Raw genomic sequence first — 23,261 nt, 5'->3', positions numbered from 1 at the left:
GAGAATGTTTCCTTTTATCCCTACAACGACCCGATGCCCTAGTTCTGGCTCCTGCGGTATAGACAAGGGCAACTCATGCTCCCTGGGACTCTGCCAGCCCAACGGGGATAAGCCGGCCCCAGCCGGTTCCTGCGGCTGGCCGTGGGAGCCGGGCTTAACCCCGCAGGAGGACGGGCGAAGATGGAGGAGAGCGGGGCTCCAAGAATCGGGAGCGGGGAGTCCCCAAAGCTAGTCGTAGCCTTCTCTTGGGGTCCTTTCAGAAGATTCAGATTCCGGGGCGCGGCGGACGCCCCGGGACCCTCCCAACGCGTGGGGGCGGGGCCGACGGCGCTGGGGGCGGGGCCTGGCGCCGGAGCGCGGGCCCACAGAGTCCGACAGCCTGCGGGAGGAGAGCTTCGCGGGCGACCGAGCCGGGGTGGACGTGAAGTGAGGCGGGACGGGAGGCGGAGCCGAGGTGGACTGGGGCGAGCCCAGGAGACGTGAGGCGAGGTGAGGTGAGGCTGGGCGGGCGGCCGGGCCGAGGTGGACGCAAGGTGAACGTGAGATGAGGCGGGGCTGGCGGCTGGGCGGAGGCGGACGTGTGGAGGCGGACGTGTGGTGAGGTGAGGCGGAGCGGGCGACCGGCGGGACCGAGGGGAACGCTAGGTGAGGCGGGGCGGCGGCCGGGCCGAGATGGACGTGAGGAGGGGCGGCGGCGCGGAGGCCCTGGCCTTGAGGAGCAGGGCGAGTTCCCGCCGGGAGAGCCGGCGTCCTGGCGGCGCGGGCTGCAGTCCCGGAGGTTGGAAGGCGGGAGCCCCTCCCCTGGGCTGTAGTCGGTGCCGGAGGGGAGAAGAGCGGGGGAGGTGAGCAGGAGGAGCGGGGCCGGGACGCTGAGGCTGGAAAGGGTCCGGCGGAGCCAAGGCGTGCGGCTCCGGCAGTGACCGGAGACCGCCCCCGTGCCTCGGTCCGCCGCGGGCCTGAGCTGAAGAATGGCGCCTCGGGGGGGGGCCGCCTCCCCGCAGCGCGTCGGGTCTCGGCCAGGCTGGCACCGCCCGCCACGGCGACTCCTCGGTCTGGAGACGGTGAGCTAGCGCGACCGCCCCGCCGTGCTGTCGTCTTCAGGCTGTGCCGGGCAGCGCGCGAGCATGTGCGGGCGCACCTCCTGTCACCTGCCTAAAGATGTGCTGGCCAGAGCGTGCGCCTATCGGGACCGGCAGGGCCGGCAGCGGCTCCCCGAGTGGAAGGACCCCGACAAGTACTGCCCCTCGTACAACAAGAGCCCGCAGTCCAGCAGCCCAGTGCTTCTGTCGCGGCTGCACTTTGAGAAGGTAAGCGCTGGTGTCTGTGCGGGGCCGACTTCTGGACTCACAGGGGATGCTCATCCGCTTGGGTTGGGTTTGGCGCGCGCTCAGCCTCTGCCCACGGTTCTGACCCCCCAGTTGAGAACCACTTCCGACCTCACTGCAAAGAGAAGTTTGATCGGCATTTTCTCATCTTAGAAGATGAGGCCCTGTTCTTTGGGCTCGTCGGAATGCGCGCCAAATTTATTTGAACCCCCTATTTGAATACGCTTTTTAGGATCGCATCTTTCAAACCTCACTGATGATCAGGGTCATTTGAGTATCTTAAAAAAAAAAAAAAAAAAAATTTCCATGCCCCTTACCCGGCCAGGTGAACCAGAATCTCTAGGCCTAGGGCAGGATTAAGACGAGCTCATCTGAAACCCCTCTTGGTGTTCTATGAACATGGAAGTTCCCATTTTTTAATGCTTCTGTTGATGTGTGTCTTTTACTGAAGCTAGGAACAGATGAGGTTGGTTTGGTTGTCTGAAGTTAAACTGCACTCACTGTTTCTGTAGTATTTCCTCTGTAGTGTTGGAGTGACCAGAAATTCATAATCATGTTTTGGTTCTTTGCTTTATCTCCTGAATGTGTGTTTGGGCGTGTGTGCATGCACGTGGGCACCAGTGCTAGCATGCAGTAAATAAAATGCTTAATTCCAGAAATGAATGGTTTTTCCATGTCTTAAGCATTTTATTTTATTTATCTTGAGATTTTATTTATTTATTTTAGAGAGACAGCACAAGCGGGAGGGGCAGAGGCAGAGAGAGAGAGAATCCCAAGCAGACTCCACATTGAGCAGGGAGCCTAAAGGGGTTTGATCCCAGGACCCTGAGATCAGGACCCAGCTGAAACCAAGAGTCAGACGCTCAGCAGACTGCCCTGGAGGGGCTCCTCCATATCTCAAGCACTTTAAATGTCTGTGAAAAGTTATTAAAAATCATGATTGTTTCCATCCTGGATTTTTATTCTATTTGATCCATAATACTTAAATCACTTTATAAAGTCAGCTGTACCCCTGCTACTTGTCAGAATTCTTGTGATAATATTATAGTCACGGTTCATTTCTATATTTGAAGTAAGCATACCAAACGTTGATCTTTCCGGTTGAATGAAGCCCTATACATGAAATAGTTTATTCTTGAGTTATTTTTACTGGGTGCATCCTTCCCTTTTGAAACTAATAAACTTGGGGCGCCTGGGTGGCTCAATGGGTTAAGCCTCTGCCTTCGGCTCAGGTCATGGTCTCAGGGTCCTGGGATGGAGCCATTGGGCTCTCTGCTCAGCGGGGAGCCTGCTTCCCCCCTCTCTCTGCCTCCCTCTCTGCCTACTTGTGATGTCTCTCTCTCTGTCAAATAAATACAGTCTTAAAAAAAAGAAACTAATAAACTTCTTTTCTTACTGAGAGGAAAATAAAAATAATTATCATGGGGAACCTTAACTGGGAAAGGAAAGAATAAAACATGTTTCCTGAAACAAATCAGTAAGGCCTAATTTGAAGTGAAAAGTGAGACGGATTAAATGTATGTGCCTTTTTTAGCTTAGTTCTCTCGATATCATGTCTTTATTTTTATTTTTTTTAAAGATTTTATTTATTTATTTATTTGACAGACAGAGATCACAAGTAGGCAGAGAGGCAGACAGAGAGAGAAAGAGAGAGAGAGAGAGAGGAGAAGGCAGGCTCCCTGCTGAGCAGAGAGCTGGAGGCGGAACTCGATCCCATGACTCTGGGATTATGACCTGAGCCGAAGGCAGAGGCTTTAACCCACTGAGCCACCCAGGCGCCCCCGATATCTCGTCTTTAGACTTAAAGAATGAATGTTAGCTGGAAGAAAAATTTAACAGATGTAAAGACAGAAGTGTAGAGATGTTATAACTTGTCTTGGGGTTACCCAGTAAGTGAGGGGACCGAGCTGGGACTGTGATCCAAACCACTTTCCCACTCTAGTGGGTGCTTCCTAGAACTAGGAATGGAGAAGGTGGAGCCGCTAGCAAAGAGAGCTCGACCCCTCTTTCCATCAGTGGTATGAATTTACTAGTGTAGTGTTTTGACTCCACACATCTAACAAATTTTGTTAAGATTGCTGGGGTTTCCGGGGCACTTGGGTGGCTCAGTGGGTTAAAGCCTCTGCCTTCGGCTCAGGTCATGATCCCAGGGTCCTGGGATCGAGCCCCGCATCGGGCTCTCTGCTCGGCAGGGAGCCTGCTTCCTCCTCTCTCTCTCTCTCTGCCTGCCTCTCTGCCTTCTTGTGATTTCTGTCTGTCAAATAAATAAATAAAAATCTTAATTAAAAAAAAAAGATTGCTGGGGTTTCCTAATTTTAATAAATATATGAGGTTCCATGTGTCTCATACCTGTAAATTGTAAAACAAAATTAGAATCATTATAGCTGTTCCTTAATCTGTATCATCAGTGGCCGGCATATGTGGCACATTTGCATTTGAAACCACTGATTTGCAAATTACTTCCTCTTTCATTTATCTACCCCAGCTCTACCAGCTGTTCTGGTCACAAGTCCAAAAGGGAAGAAGGAAAAGATGACTAATACTGAGCAATATTTTCAGTATTTTGGCCTCTCAGCCACTTTCTATTTATTGTTCCCAGAAGGGGGCAGCCTCATGTTTGGGTTTGGCTTAGAATTGTCCAGCGAACTTACTAACATTAAAGGTGATGATCAGAGGGATTTGGAAGGTAGGATTTCTCAACCTTGGCACTATTGACATTTTGGGTGGGATGCTGTCCTGTACATTGCAGAATATTTAGCAGCATTACTGGCCTCTACCCACCAGATGCCAGCAGCATACCCCTTTTTCTCCCTGCTAGATCTTGGTGGTGGGGAAAGGTTGTCAAAGTTGCACGTTGAGAATATCAAATTTAGGGTATGGTTGTCGTGCAAATTCCCGATCAAAGATCATTTAGATGACCATTGTATAATGTTATCTCATTTATGCTTTGGATAGGGGGCTCTTCTGCTTGATTCTTGAACAGAGGATTCACAAAAGCTGTTTCTTTCCTTTTTTTTAAAAGATTTATTTCAGAGACAGAGCACACACACCTACGCACTAGTATGGGGAGGGGCAGAGGGAGAGAATCTCAAGCAAACTCCCCACTGATCATAGAACCCAAAGCATTTGATCTCACAACCCAGAATTTTCAACCTGAGCCAAAATCAAGAGGTAGACTCTTAACTGCCTGAGCCACCCAGGTGCCCCAGAAGCCCTGAACCTTCTTTCTCTTCCTCCTATCTCAGATGAGATTAACACTTGGATTTACATTTTCTACCCTGCTATAAAAAGAAATAGTTTGGTCCCCAGAAAAATTAGATGAGACATAGTTATCATGACATAAGAGACTAGTCATTTTAGGCCCCCAGCTATTTTCTGTGATCTATGTACTATAGGCTTTGCTTACCTAAGCACAAGTTTTCTTGTTTTTTTAAAGATTTTATTTATTGGGTTTAGTTGTTTGGGCATCTGCCTTTAGCTGGGGTCAGGATCTCGGGGTCCTGGGGTCCAGCCCCAAGTCAGGCTCCCTGCTCTGGAAAGTCTGCTTCTCCCTCGCCCTCTACCCCTCCCCCCACTCCTGCTCCTACCTGGCGTGTGCCTTCTCTTTATCTCTCTCTTTCAAATAGATAAATGGAATCTTTAAAAAAATGAAAATAGGGGTGCCTAGGTGGCTCAGTGGGTTAAAGCCTCTGCCTTCGGCTCAGGTCATGATCCTAGGGTCCTGGGATTGAGCCCAGCATCAGGCTCTCTGCTCAGCAGGGAGCCTGTTTCCCTCTCTCTCTCTGCCTGCCTCTCTGCCTATTTGTGATCTCTGTCAAATAAATAAATCTTTTTTAAAAAATAAATAAAATAAGAAATAAAAATTATCTATTTGAGGGAGGGTGTGCAGAGAGAGGCGCTCCTGGCTAAGTGCAGTCTGAGCTCATGACCCTGAGACCATGAACCCAGCCAAGAGTTGGACTCTTAACGACCCAGGCAACCTGCCAAAGCTCACTTCTTGGAAAACTTCCTGGGAGGTGTCAGAATTACCACCAAAACAAACAAACAAACAAAACTCCATAGCTAAGGATTTTAAAGGAACAAAGGGAATCTACCAGGTCTGGAAATAGCCTCTAGCTTTATCAAAGGCGATCATTGGTAAAACTCCCCAGTGCTGTTTCAGAAATAAGCAAAGTCCTGCATTCCTTACCTGAGATAATGACCCCAAGCCCCATCCAGTTTGTACCTGCTTTCAGAGCCTACGCCCAGACTCTTTACCCTTATCCTACAGTTACCTCTGCTTCCTTACGGTGTTAAAGTCTCTGCCCTAGTTGGACCACAGGCTTCATTAACATAACATAAGTAGTGTTAGAGGCAAGTTTTCAAAGTAAGTCTGTGGAACCTTAAGGTCACTTTTACTTGCCCTTATGTCTACATTTACATGAGATGATAAAGCTCCCCTTTCTAAATATTCATCCTAATTCTAAATAAAAGAAACGAGCTCATCACCACCCCCATCTCCACTTACCCCCTTCTTATTTGCTGCAAATAAAGTTTCCTTTGTGTGACAACTCTTCCTGGTGAGAGCAAGTTCTTCTAAGCTCAGTTACGTGACCGCCTGGGTGGCTCAGTTGTTAAGCCTCTGCCTCCCGCTCAGGTCATGATCCTGGGGTCCTGGGATCAAGCCCCGTATTTGGCTCCCTGCTCAGAGAGAAGTCTGCTTCTCCCTCTCCCACTCCCCCTGCTTGTGTTCCCTCTCTGTGTCTCTATCAAATAAAATCTTTAGAAAAAAAGAAAAAGTTCAGTTATGCTACCATTTCTTTCTTCTAGGGTAGTCTTTTCCTTACACTGCATGCTCATTAATTTCTTTTGTTTTTCCCGTCTCTTGGCATACAGTATACCCAGGCTTCCTCTGTCTTTAAGGGGAAGAATACACACATGTATACATATATATACATACACATACACACACACACAGTTGATCCTCATTATTCATAGATTTCAAGTTTGCAGATTTGCCTGCTTTCTAAAATTATTTATATTCCCCAAAATAATACTCATGTTGTTTTTGAAGTCATTCATGGACGCATGGAGTAGAGGAAATTTTGAGTGACCCAATGTACACATTCCCAGCAAAGCTCTACCTTCTTGTTTTAGCTCTTACATTGTAAACAGCTACCCTTCTTGGAGTTGATTTAGTGCTGTTTTTTTGTATTCCTGTGTATTTTGTTGATGATTTCACTGTTTAAAATTGTCCCCAAGTGGGGCGCTAGGTGGTTCAGTAATTAAGCATTTGCCTTTAGCTCAGGTCATGATCCCAAGGTCCTGGGATCAAGCCCCATGTCGGGCTCCCTGCTCCACGGGAAGCTCTCCCTCTCCCACTCTGCCTGCTTGTGTTCCCTCTTTCACTGTGTCTCTCTCTGTCAAAACTACATACATGCTATATACATACGTACATATTTTTAAAATAATAAGAAATAAAATTGCCCCCAACCATAACGCTAAAGTGCTGGCTTGTATTCTTAAGTGCAAAAAGGTTGTAATATGACTTACAGGGAAAAACGTATTAGATAAACATCATTCAGGCATGAGTTATAGTGCTGTTGGTCATGAATCCAAACAGAGATACAGAACAAGGTTGTATACTGCTCAGTTGATAAAAATGTCTCCGTAGGCAGGTGGGAACCTAACCCTGTATTTCCCTTAAGAGCAGCAGTTCAGTATTCCAGTATTCACAAATTCAGTGTTTGCAGTGACTTTTGTAGAACCTAACTGCCTGAATGAGAATGGAGTGTGTGTGTGTGTGTGAGAGAGAGAGAGAAAGAGAGAAGGGGATTATCTGTTACAGGCAAGTTTGGGAAGAAACAGGACAGGATTTTACAAGGAGCACAGTGGAGGTAATCGATTAGCTTTATACAAAAGGGAAGCCCTTTGGAGACAGAACCACCGCTGATGATTCTTTTCTTGGAATTGCATCCTCTTGACTTTTCTCTTTCTACTCATTCTTTCTCATTCTGCTTTCATTTCTCTAGGTACTTTTATCTTAGATTCTATTTTCCTTCATTACTGAGTTTTCTTTTTGTACGCCCCCCCCCAGGTTAAATCCTGTGCTTGATTTACCTTTTTATTTTTTTCTTTTTAAAGATTTATTTATTTGGGGGATGCCTAGGTGGTTCAGTCAGTTAAGCATCTGGCTTTGGTTCAGGTCATGATCCCAGGGTCCTGGGATTGAATCCCGCATCAGGCTCCTTCCTCAGCAGGGAGTCTGCCTCTTGCCTACCTATCCCCCTGCTTATGCTCTCTCTCCCTTTCTGACAAATAAATTAATTAATTAAATCGTGTTTGGTTTTTTTTTTAAGTTTGTTTATTTATTTGAGAGAGAGAAGCTCAAGCAGACTCCCTGCTGAGCACAGAGCCTTATGCAGGGCTCAGTCTCAAGAGCCTGAGATCATGAACTGAGCCAAAATCAAGAATTGGGACACTTAACCGATTGATCTACTCAGGAGCCCCAATTTACTTTCTAAGAAACTTTATCCTCACGGCTTTAACAATCACCTTCACATAGAAAATTTTACTATTTGTTTTTAATCCTAACCTTAGAAAGATCATAAACTATAATTTGTGCGCTTATTTCATGTCATGCATTTAAATGATCCTGCAAGGTAGGTATTGGTTCACTCTATTTTTACGGATATAGAAAGTTGAGGGTCCAGGAAGTTGAGACTAGTCCAACCTCATAAGTAGCAGAGACAGGATTTTTGAACCAGGGTCTTCTTGCAAAGGCTTTATTCTTTCCAGGGGCTGGCAAACTGGTCCTCAGATCAAATCTAGCCCACTGCCGATTTTTGTAAAGTTTTGTTAGAATACAGCCATACATCTTCATTCTTTGTCTGCTTTCATAATAACTAAAGGCAGTAGAGTTGAGTTGCTTGAGTCATTGCAACAAAGACTGTATGAATTCACAAAGCCAAAAATACTTACTCTCTGCCTTTCACAGAAAAAGTTTGTGGACCCATTCTTTGTACCATGCTGCCTCTCTCTTAAGCTTTAATTCCATATCTCTCAGTGTTTGTTGGACATAATAAATAGCTGTACTTGGATTTTATTCTAGTGACTTTAAACAGCCTTTTTGTTTCGTTCACCAATGAGGGATGAGGACAGGGCGTTACAGGTATGGTTTGTCTCTTCCTGAAGTCTGAGCCTCACCTGAGAAGACCTGATATTTGGGGCTAGGATCATTAAGAGCAGGAATCAGAAAACTAGGGCCCTCTGACCATCTCGTAAATGTTACGGAACACAAACATCCATTCATTTATGTTATCTATGGCTGCTTTGTCCCTGTAACAATAGTTATATTATAATTGTAATAGAGACTATATGACCTGCAAAATCTACAATACTTAATATCAGGCCATTTCAGAAAAATTTGCTGGGGCACCTGGGTGGCTCAGTCGGTTAAGCGTCTCTCTTGGGCTCAGGTCATGATCTCAGGGTCCTGGGATCAAGCCCCATGTCTGGCTGCCTGCTTAGTGGGCAGTCTGCCTCTCCCTCTGCCTCTGCTGCTCCTCCTGCTCATACTTTCTCTGTCTCTCCCTCTCAAATGAATAAATAAAATCTTTAAAAGAAAGGAAGGGAGGGAGGAAGGAAGGAAGGAAAATTTGCCAACCTCTTATCTAGAGATATTTTCACTCACTTATCTGGCAATTGGCATTGGTTTTCAACTTAGGCTGTTGACCAGAACACTTACATGTTGCCTCTCCATGTAGCCTGGGCTTCTTTGCAGTGTGACAGTCTTAGGGTGGCTGGATTTCTTACTTGGCAGCTCAGTGCTTCGGAAGCATTGCCTCTGCAAGCAAGAAGAAGCTGACACACATTTTATGACCTTGTCTTAGAAATCATATAGAGTCACTTGTGCCACATTATGTTGGTTACAAGTGAATCACAGGCCCATCCAGATTTAAGGGAAGGGAACATACACTTCAGTTCTCTATGAGAGGAGTATCAAAGATTTTGCAACCATTTCTTTAAACTCCTACAGCTACAAACTGGAAAACAAAACAAAGAACTGCAATAGACTTCCCCACTATTACCTGAAATTCAACACATGATCTTTTCCCAAATCAAGTCCTTCTTCAGAATTTTCTCTTATGCTCATTCTTCTAGGCTTAAAAATTAATCAGTCCTGTTTTCTTTTTCCATTTACCAGCACAGTTTTATTTTTAGTCTGTCTTTTGTTGTCTTTTATTCTTACTACTACCATCATGAGACCCACCATATCCTTACCCCCAAACCACTATGGTAGCACCTAGAATGCACTGTCTGCTCATGGTGTCTTCCAACATATGTAATTGTGTGTGTGTGTGTGCATGCACATGTAGGCATTTTAATCTGTAGATTTCATCAAGTTCTCAAGGGGCCAATTACCCACCAAAAATTTTTAATAACCATGTGTTAAGAGTCCCCCAAAGGTACCCCCACATTTGGAGGTTCATTAGGAAGAACTCAACATAAAAGACATATTATGGCTAAGGTTTGTTACAGTGCAAGGATACATAATAGAATCAGTAAGGGAAAAAGACACCAGGGGCACCTGTGTGGCTCAGTGGGTTAAGGGGTCCTCGGACCGAGCCACGCGTCGGGCTCTTTGCTCAGCGAGGAGCCTGCTTCCACCTCTCTCTCTGCCTGCCTCTCTGCATGCTTGTGATCTCTGCCTGTCAAATAAATGAATAAAATCTTTAAAAAAAAAAAAAAAAGGAAAAAGACACCAGTAGGAATCTGGAAAAAATCCATGCACAAGCTTCCTTATCTTCCCTCCTTCCTGTGAGGAGGGATACACTAGGCACGTTCCTTCTCCAGCAGTGAAAAATGTAGTAATGTGCAGTGTTTCTGTCTCGGGTAACCCATTAGAAACTGAAAGTTCAAGGTTTTTTGTTTTGTTTTGCTTTGTTTTGTTCCATTTTGTTTTTAAAGATTTTTATTTTAGGGGTACCTGGGTATCTCAGTCCATTAAGTGGGCAACTCTTGATTTTGGCTCAGATCATGATCTCAGTCCTGGAGTTTAGCCTTGCGTTGGGCTCTATGCTCAGCAGAGTCTGTTTGAGGATTCTCTCTTTCCCTCTGCTTTTCCCCCCAGTCACACATGCACTTTCCTCTCTCTTTCTAAAATAAATAAATCCTTAAAAATATATATATATATTTAAAGATTTTATTTATTTGAGAGAGAGAGGAGCACAAGCAGAGGAAGGAGCAGGCTCCCAGCCGAGCAGGGAGCCTGATGCAGGGCTCCATCCCAAGATCCTGGGATCATGACCTGAGCCGAAGGCAGACACTTAACCCACTGAGCCAATGAGGTGCCTGTTTTATTTTTTTAATAGGCTCCACACCCAATGTGGGGATCAAACTCATGACCCTGTGATCAAGAGTCACAAGTTCTACCGACAGAGCCAGCCCCCCAAAAGCCTAAGGTTTTTATTGGGTACTCCACCTAATAAGCACCAAAATTCCAGACTCTCAGAAGGAAAGCAGATAATCACCTAAACCTCATTTTTGCACAGACTAGGTAGGCAGAGTAAACCAAACCATCCTTGTCAGTGGGGAAAGGGGGAAAACTTTAAAAAATCCAAGTTCCCAGATGCTGAGGGCCAACCTTGTAAGCAGGCCCTTCTAAAAATAGCATCCTCAGGCTTGCTATTACTTTTCTGCACAAAACGACTTCCTACACATTCTTGACATTGCCTCTTTGTTCATTTAATTTCTTTTTTTTTTTTTTAAGTTTATTTGCTTTTAATAATCTCTATACCCAGTGAGGGGCTCAAACTTAGAACCCTAAGATCTGGAGTCACATGCTCCTCCACCTGAGCCAGCCAGGCGCCCCTATTCATTTAATTTCATATCTAGTCTTCCCTCCCATCTCTTCTTTGTCTGAATTCTGTACCTCTTGTGGGATCTAATTTAACCACCCCCACCCCACCCCTGTCCTTTCTGTCCCTTCTAAGAAGTTGATACTTCTCGGGGCGCCTGGGTGGCTCAGAGGGTTAAAGCCTCTCTGCCTTTGACTTGGGCCATGATCCCAGGGTCCTGGGATTGAGCCCCGCATCGGGCTCTCTCCTTGGCAGGGAGCCTGCTTCCTCCTCTCTCTCTCTGCCTGCCTCTCTGCCTACTTGTGATCTCTCTCTGTCAAATAAATAAATAAAATCTTTAAAAAAAAAAAAAAAAAGAATTTGATACTTCTCTGTTCCATCTCTCACAGTGAGAGATGGAACTGAACTCCTTTGCTGCTCCTTATATGTACCACTTATATGGCCGTTAGCCTATTGTATCTCAAATTATTAATATTTTTATGTCTTTGTGGCCTTATATGTTATGGTGCAAGCCCTTTGAGGTTAAGCACTTTTGCATGTGCCCACAGCACCCTGTGCATCCTTGCCTTGATCATAACATGTAGCTCATTGTATTATTATCTGTGACATGTGCTTCTTGAGACCTGGGCCTGCATGAACTGCTAGGCCTAGCACTATGTCTCTCATACAAGACAGTAAGTAAACGTTTGCAGAGACTAAACTTCTTTGTATCCCCCACCTTACCCAAAGAGTATGTCTTATATTCTGATAAATGCTAAAGAACTCAAGTTACTCACATCGTGATAAATCGTTAAAATTGGGGGCGCCTAGGTGGCTCAGTGGGTTAAGCCTTTGCCTTCAGCTCAGGTCATGATCCCAGGGTCCTGGGATCAAGCCCTGCATCAGGCTCTCTGCTCAGCAGGGAGCCTGCTTCCCCTCGCTCTCTCTGTGCTGCTCTGCCTACTTGTGATCTCTCTCTCTGTGTCAAAGAAATAATAAAATCTTAAAAAAAAAATCATTAAAATTGTTTTCAAGGGATGCCTGGGAGGCTCAGTCGGTTGAATGTCTGCCTTCGTCTCAGGTCATGATCCCAGGGTCCTGGACCAAGTCCTGAATTGGGTTCCTTGCTCAACGGGGAGCCTGCTTCTCCCTCCACCTGCTGCTCCCCCTGCTCGTGCTCACTCTCTCTCTGACAAATAAATAAATAAAATATTTATTTTAAAAAAAACTGCTAAAAGAAATAAATTGTTCTCAAGTGGAATCTTTCCCTTTTAATAATCTCTGTATAATATTGTATTTCAGTGTAATGTAATGCATGTGCCACATTTGGTTTTCTAAATTTCATTATCTCCACTGGATATTAACCTTTTCCCATCACAGGGTGCAGACTCATCTGAACGTATCATTGCTCCCATGCGATGGGGATTGGTCCCATCTTGGTTCAAGGAGAGTGATCCTTCTAAGCTGAAGTTCAACACTTCCAACTGTCGTAGTGATACCATAATGGAGAAACGTTCCTTCAAGGTAGGTAGTGAGTCTAGGGAAAAGGCACATACTCTGGTCTTTTTTCCAGCAGAGCTATTAGTGCCTTATATACCTGAGGGGAAAAATAAGGTTCTCCTGGAAAGTGTGTTCCCAGTTGCTGATAATGTTGAATGCTATTAATATATATTACTGCATAATGAGTCATCCCAAAACTTAGTGGTTTAAAACAAAACTATTATTATTTCTCATATTCTGTAGGTTGACTGAGTTCAACTAGACAGTCTTCACTTGGAGGTTCTCATGCACTTATAATTAATGCAGCTCGGGCTGGAGTACATTATTTAATCTTTTCAATAGCTGTGTGAGTGGTAACTTTATACATAAGAAAAGGGAGGTACAGAGAAATTAAATAACTGCTCTAAAGTCTGCATACATTGGTGGACCTGAGATTTTAACTGAAGTCCATGACACATTGTGTCACTAAAACCTTATCTTGCTCACATTTTCCCTCAGGTACCTCTCGGAAAGGGAAGACGCTGTGTCGTTTTAGCAGATGGATTCTATGAGTGGCAGCGATGTCAGGTTAATAGCCAAAGGCAGCCATACTTCATCTACTTCCCCCAAGCAAAAACAGAAGAGGTATTGTCAACAGTGTTCACAGTTGGTATTTGGAAAGGGATAGAGAAGCTAATCCAAAGAAGGACATTTTGTTTCTTTCTTCACAGAACTTTTTAAAAAAATAACTGCTGTATTGAGGTATAATTCACCATGAAATTCACCTTTTTAGAGTATGCAAGTCAGTGATTTTTTTTTTTAGTATATTCGAAGTGTTCATTTTTTTTAGTTCTTTTTTTAATCATCATGATTCTCTTCATGAGATACAACTTACATTTAATAAAATTCACCCTTTTAAAGTATGTAGTGGTTTTAGCATTCAAAATGTTGGGTAACCATCCTATTTAATTTCACAACATTATTATCACCCCAAAGAGAAACCCCATGCCCATTTTTTAATTCAATTAGCCAACATATAGTACATCATCAGTTTCAGATGTAGCATTCAGATAGTGTTCAGTAATTCATCAGTTACATATAACACCCAGTGCTCATCACATCACATGCCCTCCTTAACGTTCATCACCCAATTACCCCATTCCCCTTGCCCACCTCCCCTCCAGCAACCCTCAAGTTTGTTTCCTATAGTTAAGAGTCTCTCATGGTTTTTCTCCCCCATGCCCATTTTTAGTCATTTTCTGCCCCCAGCTCCTGACATCACTATGTGCATTTTTGAGTGGTGTTTTCACTTTTGTATAGAATTCTGGGTTGGCAGTTTTTTGGGGGTTTTTTTCCAGCACTTAAAAAAAAAAAATACCCCATTGCCTCTGGCTCTTCTAGTTTCTTTTGAGAAGTCTACTGTAATTTCTTGTCTTTTTTCTTCTGTTTGTAATGTGTGCTTCTACTACTTCTCTTTGCCTAATGCCTTCAAGATTTTCTCTTTGGTTTTCAGCGGTCTGAGTGTGAGTGTGTAGTTTTTTATGCATGTGTATGTTTGTGTGTTTGACATGTTCTCTGAGCTCCCTCGGATCTGTGCTTTGTGTCTTTCATAATTTTTGGTAAATTTTCAGCCATCATATATTCAGGTATTTCTTCTTACCCATTGCTTTTCACTTTCTGGGATTCTAATTACACTTTAGACAACTTGATATTGTCCCATGGTTCGTTCGTTCATTCGTTCTTTCTTTGACAGAGAGAGAGAGATCATCAGTAGGCAGAGACGCAGGCAGAGAGGGAGGGGAAACAGGCTCCCCGCTGAGCAGAGAGCCCAACTCGGGGCTCGATCCCAGCACCCCGAGATCGTGACCTCAGCCGAAGGCAGAGGATCAACCCACTGAGCCACCCAGGCGACCCTGTCTCATAGTTCTTGAATTTTTTCTTCTGTGTTTTTTATTTTTCTCTGTACTTTAGTTTGGGTAGTTTTTATTGTCAAGTCTTCTTTCTTATTTTGCCAAGATTTATTCTCTGTTAATGTATGTTGTCTATGTTTTGTAGAAGAGCCTTTAACTTACTAATTAAACTTCTTTAAAATTCCCTTTCTGATAGTTTCAGTATTTGGGAAAAGAAATATCTGGAGTCTGCTTCTGTTGATTTCTGTATCTCTTGGCAGTTCATTAGGTTTTCTGGCTTTTTTATTTGTCTTGTAATTTTTGATTGACTGGTATACTGAGACTGAGATAAATAATATTTATGTTTGGAAATGGATACACTTACTCTTCTAATAGGCCATTAATGTATGAGGTTGAGTGGATCTTATCAGGAGTTGAACTGGTTTTGTTGTTACAATTACCTTTATTCACTACAGGCTTTAAATTTCTCTGTGCCATCTTGTGTTCAGGGTAAGGGTGATTTTCCAGAGGGTTTTTCTCTAGCCCTGCTTCCTTCAGCTGTAGTACCTCCCTTTAGGCCTGTGCTTTGGAAAGGATCTCTCTATGCTCTAGCTCCTTCCCTAGAATTAGGCTGCTGTTGCTGTCCATGTGGTGCTTGCTCATTTAAAGGGTGGGAGAGTGTTCTTTAATGTCTTCATACAGCCTCTGTCTCAGGCAGATCTGTGGCCCTGGCTGTCAGGCCCAGGCTTTCTCAGGGATCCTACTCCTTTCCTAGGGGAGTAGAAGGATTTTTCTTTAACCCTTCCCCAGACTCAGTGGATTCTTTACCTGTATCTTAGGGGCAGTAGGCTTTATTACCCATATCCTGGCCCCTCAAGGCTTTTGTTTCTTAGATGAGAAGTGATTGGGTGAGGCTTCGTGCCTTTCCTCATGTAAGAGAGCTCCCCTCCTGTAGGCATGTACCAGCAAGGAAGGCTTTCTCTAGTCTCCTGCTCTGCCCCCATCTTTCTTGTGAGCAGCTGGGGAAGTTCATGGAGAAGAATCTGCAAGCTAATGCAAACTCTCTGGATGTCTACAGCTCTCAGGGGTTCTGGGATCTCAGGCTAGCCCACACACTGCTTTTAGCAATTTGGTAATAATTTTATCTGAATGAAGGCCTTGTCTTCCTCCTGTTGCCACCAGTAAGCCAATGCTCATGTCTCTCTCATCCCTTGGAGACCCCCGTCTTCCCATAAAGTTCATGCCAGTTTGTTGCCCAGTGAACTCAGTTTTCTGATGAGTTTAAGAAAAGCTGTGATTTTGGAGGTGCCTGGGTGGTTCAGATGGTTAAGCATCCAACTCGGGTCTGGATCTCAGATTCATGAGTTCAAGCCCTGCGTTGGGCTCCCCGTGGGGCTTGAAAATAAAAAATAAAGATAGAATAATAAAAATGAAAAGTTAATGATTTTTGTAAATTATCTAGCTTTTTTCTTACTGTTAGGGTGGAGGGGATACTCTAGCTTTCTATATTCTAGGTCTTGAACTGAATCTTAAATGGCAAGTAGGAACTGGCATTATGAGAAATGGTAGGATATTTTGGGCAGAGGAATTTGCTCTAGCAAGATAAAAAGGCCCAAAATTGCACAAGAGCTTCATTTACAGATAGCTGGGTTTGGTTCAAATTAAAATTATTAGTAAAAGCTAAAATGATGGGCTGAATTGTGGAAGGCCTGAATGCCCATTGGTGATGTGGGATTGTATTCTGAAATTGTTGAGCCATAAATCCATAGCTTCAGTGGGTACTTGCCATCAAACTTCTTTTGGCAACAGTGGATCAAGAGGAGTTAATAATACATGGGGTGATGGGGCGCCTGGGTGGCTCAGTGGGTTAAAAGCCTCTGCCTTTAGCTCAGGTCATGATCCCAGGGTCCTGGGATCAAGCCGCATATCGGGCTCTCTGCTCAGCGGGGAACCTGCTTCCTCATCTTTATCTCTGCTTGTGTCTCTGACTACTTGTGATCTCTGTCTGTCAAATAAATTAAAAAATAATAATAACAATAATACATGGGGTGAAGTACTTGCAAAATGATTGCCTTGTTAAGTCTTTAGTAGTAGCCAACCTATGTGTATGAGGGGGCTGCTGAGTATCTAATCTGCCCATGTACTTTGCTTCCAGTCAGGTAGTGTTGGTGCTGTGGATGGTCCTGAGCACTGGGAGAAAGTCTGGGACAACTGGAGGCTGCTGACAATGGCGGGGATCTTTGACTGCTGGGAGTCCCCAGAAGGAGGAGACCTCCTGTATTCCTACACCATCATCACAGTAGATTCCTGCAAAAGCTTGAATGACATTCACCCTAGGCAAGTCACAGTTTGTATCCCTGGGTCCAAAAGGGGTCAGAGGAGAGTTTGTACTCTGCTTTTAGATAAGTAACTTTTGGATCCAGTGTTTCAGTATGCACAAATTTAGAGCAGCAGTTGCTTTGCAAAATACAGTTATGGTCAGTTTGGCTATAATATGACATGCATTCCTAAAAGTCATTACATTATGCCAAACTGTACAGTGAAAACCCAATAACTTATGGGAAAAGCAGAGTTAGGGGGACAGCACCTAAAAATATATCAGGAACGTGTTAAAAAGTAATAGGGATCTATTAAAAATAGTACCACATTTGTCTACATAGGTACTACATTAAATATGGCACTTTACCTTAGAAAGTTCCAGAATTTGCTTGTGGAAAATGAGTGTCAGAGAAATTGTAGCTTATAAGCTATCATGAAATGGGGAGAATATTGTGCAAAATTTGTGATGTTTTGTGACTTTAAATCCTGGAGCATGTTTTTCTGCCTTTGAAATTTTCCTTCAAGGGGTACCTGGATGGCTCATTTGGTTGTGTCTGCCTCTGTCTCCCATCATAATCTCAGGGGTAAAACAAATGTTGGGTGCCTGGTAGCTCAGTTGGTTAGGTATCTGCCTTCCGCTCTGGTCATGGTCTCAGGGTTGTGGGATTGAGCCCCATGTAGGGCTCTCTGCTCAGCGGGGAGTCTGCTTCCTCTCACTCCCCTCTGTGCTCTTGCTGTCTCTCTCAAATATTTTTTAAGATTTTATTTTATTTATTTATTTATTTTTAAAGATTTTATTTATTTATTTGACAGACAGAGATCACAAGTAGAGAGGCAGGCAGAGAGAGAGAGAGAGAGAGGAGGAAGCAAGCTCCCTGCTGAGCAGAAAGCCCGATATGGGGCTCAGTCCCAGGATCCCGAGATCATGACCTGAGCCGAAGGCAGAGGCTTTAACCCACTGAGCCACCCAGGCACCCCAAGATTTTATTTATTTGAAAGAGAGAGTGAGAGCAGGCTCCCCGCTGAGCAGGGAGCCCGACATTAGGCTCATCCCAGGATCCCGAGATCATGACCTGGAGCTGAAGGCAGGCACTTAACTGACTGAACGACCCAGGTGCCCCAATAAGTAAAATATTAAAAAAAAAAAAAAAAAAAGGAAAGAAAGATATGTTGCTTCAAGGCATGCATTTATAATAGATACTAATTTAATCAAAATTGAACATTTTGATCCAGTGTATAGCCTCCTTCTCTACTAACTGCTGAAAATTCTTCAGCATTTTCATCCATGCTCATGTCTTCTGACACTGAAAGCTTTGGAAATTCCATGACTGTTTGAAAACCACCAAGCCATCTATTACGAGCACTCGGAGAAGCCACTTCTGTGGTCTTTCAGGTCTTCATGTGTAAATAACGCATTCTTTTTTTTGAGAAAGCAGTTTTTTCACTGTTTGGCATTCAGTCTATATGCTAAAGAATATCTTCATTGTTTCTGTTCCTTTAGACCTGATTGATACTGACTTCATGATACTTCTTGAAGTTGTTGCAGCCATAGACATTCCTTTTATTTTCACGATGTTGTCACTGGTTCATTCCTTTATGTCTGTTGCTAAGGAGATATCACATGTTCTCTTTTTACTTTGAAGATGCTCTAATAATTCAGGCTTCTTGTCAGTACTTAAAAATTTTCCACCTACATGCACTGCTTCACATGTTTTGAGCTAAATCTTGGGGAAAAAAAAAACAAAAAACAAGCAAGCATTGGCATAATAGACTATATGTGTGTAACACTTTAACAGGTTTTGCCAGATCTGAGTGCCCTCAGAAGTGATACTTGATGTTTTGCTGAAAAGAATGTAGTGTTGCACATAATAGGATTATCTATTCTAGCCTTGTCCTAAGCATTCTGTGTGAAATTATACTTTGATATGATATAGTCGTGTGTTTTTTGCTAATTTAAGATAAATTCCTGTTTCATCTAATCTAAGACACCAGTGATTTTTTAAATAAAACATTATTTTATACACTGCCAAGAAAAGTAAAGCATGGGACACCTGGGTGGCTCAGTCAGGTAAGTGTCTGCCTTTGGCTCAGGTCATGATCTCAGGGTTGTGGGATCAAGTCCTGTGTTGGGCTCACTGCTCAGCTGGGAGCCTGCTTCTCCCTCTGCAGGCCACTTCCCCTGCTTATGTGCTCACACTCTAATAACTAATTTTAAAAAAAAGTAAAATGTTCCAGTTACTTCCAACTGAACTGTAACACAATGCAGAGATGCCATTCATCAGAAAACGCTTCTGGATTTCAGAGATTAAATTTTTTTAAAGATTTATTTATTTATTTGAGAGAGAGCTAGCAAGCAGGTGGGAGAGGCAGAGGGAAAGAACCTCAAGCAGACTCCCCAGTGAGACCGTGGAGCCTGGCATGGGGCTCCATCTTATGACCCTGAGATGATCTGAGCTGATATCAAGAGTGAGATGCTTAACCCACTGAGCCACCCAGGTGCCCCAATTTTGTAAAGTATTTTTTAAAGTACACATTTGATTTGTTGAAGTTATCACTTTTAATTATTAAAATAGATGTTTCTGCATTTATTTCCTAAAATGAACTGTACCACCCACCAGTGAATGTGTAGCATGCTTTGCATTGGCCTAGGACATAAAACTGAAAGCTAAACATAGGATCTTTTCCTAACATCTCCGTGGGTACCAGGAGTCATCATAGGCAGCAGCATTCTTGCTTTCTGAGGCATAGTTTCCTAGAGTTCACAATTAGGTGAACAGCTCTTTCTTACTGTAAATCTAGAGATTATTACTGATAGACAGATTTTCCTTTTAATTTCCCTTTAATTCTAGGCTGAGTCATCATAGAAAGTTCACCAATGAGAATGTACATTGGAGTGCAGTGGATCCAGTCATAACACTATGCACTGTCTTTGCCATAAAACTGTAAGCTGGCTCTTGTGGGGTCAAATTTTGTGCCCTGTCAAGTTGTGGTCAGGGAGCACATGGCAGCAAATCAGCACATGAGGTGCAGAGAGAGGACAGGTTTCTCCTTAGGATGATTTGTGCTGACTCAGGTCTCCCTTCTGTCCATATGCTCCCTCTACCTCCCATCTAATGTCTCTACCTCTCACTGGCTAGGATGCCTGCCATATTAGATGGAGAGGAGGAAGTCTCTAAATGGCTTGACTTTGGTGAGGTCTCGACTCGGGAAGCTCTGAAGTTAATCCACCCCACAGAGAACATCACCTTCCATCCAGTCTCTTGCGTGGTGAACAACACCCGAAACAACACTCCTGAATGTCTGGCTCCTCTCAACTTACTGGTCAAAAAGGTAGGGGCCTCTGACTCTGACGATCCTTTCTGAGCTTTTGTGTTCTGTCAGAATATCTTTTTCTTTTAGGATATGGCCTTTCACAGCCAGCTTTAATTTAAACCATCCAAGATTCACATTTCCTTATATGTGGCAAGGTCAAGGAGAGCGTTATTCTCAAAACTGGCTGTGACTCAGACTCCTCAGGAGAGTGCTTTCGAAATGTAAAATGTTGGACCCTATCTAGACCTATTGAGGGGATGGGCTTGGGCTTCTGTGTCATTAAGAGCTGCTTCAGTGAGCCTGATAAACCACGTTTGAGGACTCCAAATCTAGAGGGTGATTGTAAGAAAGACAAAGGAGCCCTTGTCCAAAATTGTATCTTTGTCTGCAACTGTGGAGTTTTTTTGTCTCTCTTCTGTACCTCTGCTTTCCCAACTACAAGTTGGAGGAGTTCCAATCCTTTTACTCCTTCAGGAGGATTTGAGAACATTCCTGACATGAACTTTAACTTTTTAGAATTGGCAAGCATCCAGATGTGTTTTGAAGGGAAGGTGAACAGGCCAAAGACCTCCAGTGGGAAAAGAAGTTATGGAGCAAAGCTTTAGGAATACCAGTTGTTTCCAGGTGGCACCGATGGACTTAAGTAGGCCATGGCTCTGAGTGTTCCAAGAGTAGACTTCTTAGAATGCCTGAGAAGTGTTAAGACAATGATTACAAAACAGCTAACTCCCCATTTTTCTGAAAGTTTCTAAGTTTTCCATACTAAGTGTCATCGTGGGGTTTTGTGGGGGTTTTGTGTTTTTTTGTTTTTTTGGTTTTTTTTTGTCTCAGTTCTCTGCAAACTCCTGCAGTCCTGATCCTTTTATTCATTAGGTGTCTCTAAAATGTAAAAATGTAATGATACACATTCTTTGTGTACTAGACACTGCTCCATTTCTGCCATGGTCTTTACCCCTGAAGAATTCCCATTCTGGAGAAGTGGCATTATGGGAATTCAGAACCTTTGGTTCAGGGTTAGAGTGCAGGTGTGAGAGAGCAGGAGGGAACAGTGTCGGTCAAGGACAGGCTGCACAGTGGGGAAACAGGTCAGCGTGTTCAGCCTTAGCTGAATCCTTAATCATGGTGACTGAAGCCATACCTCTCCAGTTTCATTTCCCAACACTTAGCCTGGTCACACTGAATTACCCTCTTCTGTGAGAATGCACCTGTTTGGAATGCCTTTCAGCCCTCTTTTCTGACTGACTGGTCCCACACATCTCATCTGTGAGGCCTGCTCTAAGAGCTCCTCCCTAACCCTTGCACTCCTTGGAGCACACTCAGTTGCTCATCCCTTCTCCTCACTCCTGACTAGTGAGCCCCATCTGGCTCTCAGTAACATTTTCCAAGCCTGGGTCAGTACCTAATACCTCTTACCCTGTTTCTTCTCTTGACATTGGCCTGTTCCCAAAAGCTTGAGCTGGGTGGTTTGAACATTTTCTTCTTTCTCCTAGGAGCTCAAAGCAAGTGGTAGTAGCCAGAAGATGATGCAATGGCTGGCCACAAAGTCCCCCAAAAAGGAAGAGCCCAAAACACCCCCGAAGGCAGAGTCAGATGTGCCCCAGTGGTCCAGCCAGTTCCTGCAAAAGAGCCCACTCCCCACCAAGAGAGGAGGTGCAGGACTCCTGGAGCGATGGCTGAAGCAGGAGAAGGAGGAGGAGCCCGAAGCCAAGCGGCCTCACAACCAGTAACACCAGATTTTCAGAGACTAAGACCACGGTTTGCTGCACTAAATTTTGTTGCAGATAACAGGTGCTTGTGTTACACATGTATAGATTTGCTTTTGGATGAGATAACACGGTGTTAGTTGACAGTTGTGGATTCATGACTGAGTGGCCATCCTGGCTGCAACCAGGAACCCAGAGTAGAGCAAATGGGCAGCCTGGGAAGAGTAAGGGACCACCAGCATCAGTAATTCATAGGGTCCTTTATACCTGGTATGACCGGTAGAGCCTTCTCTCAGTGCTAGATCTTGCTGGCAGTTCTCAGTACTGCCAGCAGACTGGTACTGCTCACAGAAGCCTGTTTTCTGCTCAGCTTTTGGGTTCTGTCACCCTTTTGGAATTAAGTTCTTAAAACATTGTATTTGTTTCTGAATAAATTATATTTGATAAACTGTTTACATTTCAGAAAATGCTGCTGCAGAGGAAGCTCTGGATCTTAACAGTTTTCTCCTGGCATCAGTCCTAAGGAATGGATTTTGTCACAAACATGGAGCACTAGGGCTTTCTGTGAAGGAAATTGCTTTTTTGGAAGCAGCAAAAAGGCTCAGTGTGGGGGTGGGGAGGGGAGTGGTTGTTCTTTGTTGAGCTTCTGTTCACTCAGTATTGAGAATTTTTGTCAATCCTTTAGCTTAAAACCAAGCTGAGTGCTTGCTCCAACATGAGACTAGGAATGTGGGGCGGGGGGGAGATGGGGCACAGAGGCCAAGACCCTGTACTGACCACGGAGACCGTAGGATCTGGTTGAGGAGAAGCCCCAGTCACAGCCCACCAAACCCCATCCAGATTCCCAGCCTCTGCTCAGAGCAGGGCACAAAGGGTGATATGGACTTGGGGCTCAGAGCAGGGCTGCTTAGAGGGCTGATCATCTGCCCCCGCCTCATCAAAGCCCCTGTGATTTGCTCTGCAGGCGCCTCCTTGGCACTGAACCACTTTATAGTTATTTGGAACAGTTATCTATTGTCCCCTCCCCACCCAGCTCATTAGCTCTCTGAAAGCGGGGGCCGCTTTTTCACCCGTTATTTTCTCCCAATGTTAATGATGTGTAATTACTTGTTAGGTGAATGCGAGCACTTACTACATGTCCCGCCCTGTACCTGTACGGGGCAAGGAGCGACCCTCATTAACACGATTACACCTGGCCAGTGTGTGCGCGTGTGTGCACCCCGAAGGCATACAGAGAGCCAGGGGCGCCTTCGATGGGGGTTCCAGGAAGGTTCCTGCAAGCCTTGGGGAAGAGAGGGTGCACAAGCCGTGGGGAGAGCACACCGGGCGCTGGTGAGATAGGAAGGGGACTTCCCATGGATCCCAGGGTGGGGAACGGAAGAATCTCCAGAAGCAACTTCCTCTTTGGGGCGTCTA

General features: G+C 44.4%; 1 protein-coding gene across 8 annotated transcripts; it reads left to right on the top strand.

Annotated features, from left to right (window-relative positions):
• Positions 1-348: 348 nt before the first annotated feature.
• Positions 349-22,308, top strand: HMCES (5-hydroxymethylcytosine binding, ES cell specific). Of its 8 annotated transcripts, none has more exons than XM_080825521.1 (7): positions 349-489; positions 1,102-1,307; positions 12,524-12,667; positions 13,142-13,267; positions 16,667-16,848; positions 19,968-20,160; positions 21,633-22,308. In XM_080825521.1, the coding sequence occupies exons 2-7, from the start codon at positions 1,125-1,127 to the stop codon at positions 21,867-21,869; spliced, it is 1,065 nt and encodes a 354-aa protein (XP_080681647.1). In that variant the 5' UTR covers positions 349-489; positions 1,102-1,124; the 3' UTR covers positions 21,870-22,308. The 8 variants fall into 8 exon arrangements, with proteins under 8 accessions (XP_080681647.1, XP_080681645.1, XP_080681650.1 ...); XM_080825519.1 differs by having other exon boundaries at positions 349-602; XM_080825524.1 differs by having other exon boundaries at positions 352-489; positions 1,002-1,307.
• The last annotated feature ends 953 nt before the right edge of the window (positions 22,309-23,261 follow it).

The sequence above is a fragment of the Martes martes genome (assembly GCF_963455335.1).
Source record: "Martes martes genome assembly, chromosome: 1".
In the NCBI taxonomy this organism is placed as follows: Eukaryota; Metazoa; Chordata; class Mammalia; order Carnivora; family Mustelidae; genus Martes; species Martes martes.
The sequence above is the reverse complement of the archived record's forward strand: the minus strand, read 5'-3'. Positions and strand labels throughout refer to the sequence as shown.

Coding starts and splice junctions, on each gene's coding strand:
- HMCES (XM_080825521.1), top strand. CDS start 1,125: ATGTGCGGGCGCACCTCCTGTCACCTGCCTAAAGATGTGCTGGCCAGA. Junction 1,308..12,523: donor CGCGGCTGCACTTTGAGAAG/GTAAGCGCTGGT, acceptor TTCCCATCACAG/GGTGCAGACTCATCTGAACG. Junction 16,849..19,967: donor TTGAATGACATTCACCCTAG/GCAAGTCACAGT, acceptor CTCACTGGCTAG/GATGCCTGCCATATTAGATG.